The sequence below is a fragment of the Sminthopsis crassicaudata genome, chromosome 5 (assembly GCF_048593235.1).
Source record: "Sminthopsis crassicaudata isolate SCR6 chromosome 5, ASM4859323v1, whole genome shotgun sequence".
Lineage (NCBI taxonomy): Eukaryota > Metazoa > Chordata > Mammalia > Dasyuromorphia > Dasyuridae > Sminthopsis > Sminthopsis crassicaudata.
The window spans coordinates 229,884,895-229,890,894 of NC_133621.1; the positions used below are offsets into that span (position 1 = coordinate 229,884,895).

Genomic DNA, 6,000 nt, shown 5'->3' on the forward strand with positions numbered 1-6,000 from the left:
TCAGACACTTAACACTTCCTAGCTGTGTGACCTGGGCAAGTCACTTAACCCCAGCCTCAAAAATAAATAAATAAACATGGTAGAAATATATGTTAAATCCAATATATCCATATATATTTATACAATTATCTTGCTGCACTAGAAAAATCAAAGAGGAAAAAAATGAGAAAGAAAATAAAATGTAAGCAAATAACAACAGAAAGAGTGAGGATGTTATGATGTGATCCACACTGAGTTCCCATAGTCCTCTCTCCGGGTATAGATGACTCTCTTCATCACAAGATCATTGGAACTGGTTTGAATCATCTCACTGTTGAAAAAAGCCACATCCATGGCTATCATGGTATAATTTTATTGTTGCCATGTATAATGATTTCCTGGTCCTCCTGCTCATTTCACTCAGCATCAGTTCATGTAAATCACTCCAGGCCTTTCTGAAATCATCCTGCTGATCGTGTCTTACAGAACAATAATATTCCATAACATTCATAATATTCCATAAGTTCTCCAACTGATGATCATCCATCCAGTTTCCAGTTTCTGGCCACTACAAAAAAAAAAAAAAAGCTGCCACAAACATTCTTGCACATATGTGGGTCCCTTTCCCTTCTTTAATATCTCTTTGGGATATAAGCCCAGGAGTAGCACTGCTGGGTCAAAGGGTATGCACAGTTTGATAACTCTTTGGGCATAGTTCCAAATTGCTCTCCAGAATAAACCTTAATTGTTTCAAGTATTAAGTTAGGACATTGTGATTTCCTATTGAACTACCATTTAGATTTGTCCTTGTTATTCAGAAGAAATTTCTTGTCAGGACATTGTGGCCTCTTTACCACTAAGTTAATAGTAAACTTGTTGCTACTTTGTGAGAAAAACAAACAAATGCTAGTCTCAAATATTAATTGCAGTTACCTAGCAGCAGATTTAAGATAAACAATGGTTACCTTTCGGTTTCCACTAATGGTTCAGACAGTCACTCTAAGACTAACCAATCACCTGGCCAAAGCAAAATAGAGAGCAGAGACAATTACTTTGAGAATTTGCTACTGGAATTGTTCCCAATAGCTGCCTCTATTCTTTGTTCTATAAGTCTAGCACATGTTGCTCCTAGAAACCATTAACCAGTAATTCTGACCATTGTTAATGAAAGAAGAGTATTCCTGGTTTATACATAGGGGAGTGGGAAGAAGGAAATATGGAAAGTATACAAATAAGTGAAAGAAATTGTCACTACTCTTTCCATCTTCTGCCAATCACAAAATCCTCGGCATAGTTTCCAGGGGCTTTAACAGAATCACTGATGTCCTTCTATAGCCCTCCTGCCATTGATAGCCCACTCCACAAACTCTTCACATTAGCACTGCTTCCCAGATGTCAAATAATTATCAGCTTTCTTTGGTTGAGAAGCTTCATCATATTATCCATCCTAAGAAGAGCAGGTATACATACAATTCCAGACAGAATGCTTTATATTTTGCCTAATTCCACTAGTACCTTATCTATCTTCCCTTCTCCCACCCCATCCTCATTCCCTGCCAATCTACCTTTAGAATGCCCAGAATTGCATTCTCCAACCAGCAAGTCATCTCAGAACCAACCCCAAACTAATTCTTCAGCTGCTAAGCTTTTCAGCAGCTATTTGGAAGCTATAAGTAATCCCTGGGCCTTGTCCCCATTATTACATGGATACTGCTCCAGGTTGTGCCTGGCCTTCTGCTTTTACTTTTTTGTATATATACATCTTGAGAGCTCAACATTCTTATTGCTTCAACTATCACTTTATACTTAAGACTCATAAAAATACATCTTTACCCTCACCTCTCTGCTGAGAGGTATGGCAGTTGAGCCAGGAAAAGCCACCTCTTTATATGAGGGAGAGAAGAAAGAGCTTCCAGGCTTTCTTTGGTAGAGTATAGCCAATACCAGTTGGTTGTACATGTTCCTTAGCAAAGGGCCAGGGCATAGACCCATCCTTATACATGTTCTATATGGCCTCTATTATATTTGCACTTCCATTCACCTTTTATAAAATATGCACCATTTAAATATTACATTATAACTTTAAAACAAACATTTCCAAAATTAAGTTCTTCATAAATCTGCATCTGCACACACACATGCACATACAGTTCTTTATTCTTGTTAATGGTAACATTAGTCTCCTAGGCTTAGACTAGAAACTTTGAAATCTGACCCTAGATTTAGATTTAACTTTCTTTCATTCTGTCATCTACTTTAGCCTGCCGGTCAGCAAGTCTAATCAGTTATCCCTCTTTCAGTCTATCAAAATCTGCTTTCCCTCTATTCCCTCACAGGAAATAATAATAATCCAAATCCTTATCATCTCATACACAATTTACTCAAATAGTTGACCTTCCCAGATTATTTTTGTTGTTGTTTTTTGGTCCTTTTATTTCTGTCCAACTCTTTGTGACTTCATTTGGCATTTTCTTGGCAAAGACATTAGAGTGGTTTGCCATTTCCTTTTCCAGCTCATTTTACAGACGAGGAAACTAGGCAAACAGGGTTAAGTAACTCGTCACACATCTAATAAGTGTCTGAGGCCAGATTTGAACTTAGGAATTTGAATCTTCCTGACTCCAGGTCCAGCACACTATTTACTACTTTACCCAACTGCCCTAATTCCTACTTGTATGTATCCAATTTGTCCTACATGCTCCTGGAACATTTTTCCCTAAAACATTTTCCATGTGATTCAATTGATCAAGAACCTAGTGATTCTCAATTACATCATATCCAAACTCTTCTACAATCTGGCTCTGCCCCAAGAGACTCAACTTTCCTTCCTGTTGTTCTCTAGTGTGAACTCTTTGGGCCCCAGCTCGCCTGGTAAGCATACTTTTACACTAATTTCCAATGCTATGACTTTACTAGTTTGATGTTTTCCCTAAGTAGAATGTTCCCTACACCTTCCTTCAATGTCCAATTCAATTCTCACTTCCTCCAGAAAAATTCTTAATCACTACTCCAATTCCCTCTTCTCCAAATTCTTAGAATTTTGTATTCTTAGTAAGGACTTTCTAAAGAGAAAGTCAACACTTCATCCAAACTTCTACCAAAAGAATTTCATTATAGGGCAGAAGTGGGAAATGGAATGATAAGGGAAACATTTTTGAGGAAAAACACAAACAGGACAGAAGCTTCAGAAACAGGGAAAATGAGGAAAGGAAAAATGAGGAAAATAAGGCATTATTTATTATGATTCCCTGCCTTTATTTTACTATGGAATGCTTTTATTTGACCTAGAATTCAAAAGCAGATAATGAGGAGAAATAGTTGAACTTCAAATTCAATATGGGACAAACAAAAGAACATCAATTATTAGGAGATTGCTTGCCTATTTTATAAGAACTGCTGGAAATTTTGAAAAATAGTTTCCAGAAATTACGTTTAGATTAACATTTTATATCATATATCACAACCTCAAAATATTCATGTGACCTGAATACTAACAGTTATACCATTAAAAAAATTAGAAGAAAATCAGATCAAGTGACATATCTAGGGTGACAATTCTTAATCAAATAAGGCACAGATATGACAACAAAAGATCAAATAGATATTTTTAATGATATTAATTGAAAAGCTTTTGCAAGAACAAAGTTAATGCAACTGGGATCAGAAAGGAATGAGTCAATAAGAGCAGAGGGAAGGAAAGCTGTACTGGATATCTTTGGAAAAGGTCTGATACCTAAAATATTTAAGGAACTAATACACATATATGACCAAAAGAAACGCCTCAAAGGATAAGTGATTAAAGGAAGCTCTAAAGAAGAATTGCAAACTATTACTAACTATACCGAAGGCTATTCCAAATTTTAAAAAAACAGAACAGAAGGAAGTTTAGAACAGAATGCATTCGAGGAGGACAGTGTTGGAACTGCATATTAAAACATACTTCTTTTTAAAAGCTGCATATAAGATAGATTCATAGTTTCATATGTAATTCTCTTCTTCTGTTCTTTATATATGGAAATATTACAAATGGAAATTATTGATGTTTTTAAGTTTGTAAAAATAAAAAGGAAAAAAAATCAACTGAATGTTTTGTAATTTCAGTGACCAAGATTGACCCCCAAAAAAGATGTGAAGCTGTTCTTCCCTTCTTTCTTTCAGTACCGAGAGGCCTAAATGTCTGCCTTGATTGAAATGGTTTATTTTGCTGGACTTTTTTTTCCCTTTTTAAAAATTCTTTGTTATTAGGGATATTGGGGAGGAGATATGTTGGGATAACATAAAAAGTAAATATACCAATACAAATTTTAAAATACAGTATGAGGTTAAGTTTCTGTTCCCTTACACATCCTATTTTAGGTGCGGGTAAGAAAAAGATGAGGCTCTTTTGAACAGATCAGAGACTTCGCTTTCTTCTCAGGCTCCAGTTTCTCCACTAATAAAGATAGATGGTGTAAGACTGACTACCTTATCATCAGCTCAGACAGGGAAGGTGGAGAGCAAGGATATTTTCTGTTCTTGATCTCAGGCAACTTCAAATCTTTCCCCATTCTTTTGTCAGTACTCCATGCACTGAGTCTAAACGTGTCGCGGTAGGTTTCAAATAGGTTTCCTTTCCCCGTCTTCTGCTGTCACCGTCCTCACGAGGAGAAAGAACAATGCTGTGTCCGATCGTATCGTTTTGTCATTCATTCATTCAAAACTTTCCAGCACTAGTCCCTTTCTCCAGAACTATTCCATCATCGAGACGCGTCCCTTGATTCCAGTATCTTTCCTTGGTGCCCTAACACCCCTTTTTACCTTTTCCTGCATGCACCATTACCTTTCCTGTCTCTCTCTCTGCACAATTTCCCTGTCAGGGGCTCCTGGGACTCCTAGAGCATCCCCATCCCCCCGCAGAGGTGGCCAAGTGTCCCGGCCCTCCCCTCCCGGGCTCGCTAAGCCAGGCTGTCAGAGGACCACCTCCTCGGGTCTGCAGCTGCCGATCTCCCCGTGTTTTCCCGGGCCGGGGCCTCCGGACACCAGAAAGGATGTGCCGGGCCAGCCTTCTGGGCTCAGCCAGGTGTCCCTGGTCTCGAGCAGAGAACAGAGCCCCGGACACCCGGCGCCACCCACCAGCCCTCTGTCCCCCGGGCGCTGGCTGCCGCAGTGCCCGGCTCCGGCCCAAGGTCACCCCGCTCCCGCAGCCCGGGCCCGCCGGGCAGAGCCTTGCGGCGCCTCCGGGAGCGTCCCTGCCCCGCGTCCCAATCCCGGCCCGGAGAGCGCGGCCCGGCCCGGGGCTCCGAGGGAGGACAAGGGACGGGAGGGATGAGAGGGATGAGGGGGGCGGGAGGGGCGGGAGGGGCGGGAGGCGGGGCTGGTACCTGGTAGCTGAGGACGCCGTTCGGCTCGCTGCGCCCCGCCGGCATGACGGACTCGAGCTGGATTCTCCTCCGCAAGAAGTGAGGCCGTGGCCGCCCCGGGGAAGCCCCGCTGCCCAACCCTGTGCGTCTCCTCGAAAGCGACCCTGACCTGAGAGCCAACAGTCAACCATCAACCGCCGCCACCACCTCCATAGCCACGGGCCAGCAAGGCATCCTCCATAGCCAATCAGCGCCCGACTTGCGGCGGCCAATCAGCGCGCAGAGTAAAGGAGGACGCCGACCGGCTGGTACCTTGGCCTGAGAAGGAGGGCGGAGGGGGCGGAGAAAGAAGAGAGAGAGAGCGAGGGAACCTATTGGCTCAGAGGCCGCGTTACCGTGGTAACCACCTCTCTCCCTGCAGGGACCTGGGAGCTTGCAGCCCCCACCCAGTTCCTGTAGACCAGCTGAAAATCGCGTGCTTGTAACCTCATTGCACCTGACTTTTAGAAAGGGGGGAACGGTTTATTTTTTTCTCCATTGTTGTGACCCACAGGAGGTGATAATGTCCCCCTCCCACCTCCCCCGAGAGCACTTTCCCTAGGAGTTTCTGAAGGAAGACGCTCCCCCTCCAAAGGCTGGAGGAGAGGAGAATGACAGTCACAGAGGAGGACAGGGACTGAGG

General features: G+C 42.4%; 1 protein-coding gene across 5 annotated transcripts in view; it reads right to left on the bottom strand.

The window, feature by feature from the left end:
• Nucleotides 1–5,535, bottom strand: part of SLC4A8 (solute carrier family 4 member 8) — an 86,617-nt gene extending 81,082 nt beyond the window's left edge. For all 5 annotated transcript variants that reach the window (XM_074270356.1, XM_074270355.1, XM_074270357.1 and 2 more), the window contains exon 1: nt 5,340–5,535. In XM_074270356.1, coding sequence (XP_074126457.1) covers nt 5,340–5,384 — 45 coding nt within the window. In that variant the 5' untranslated portion in view covers nt 5,385–5,535. The remainder of the gene's footprint in view (nt 1–5,339) is intronic.
• Between the last annotated feature and the right edge of the window lie 465 nt (nt 5,536–6,000).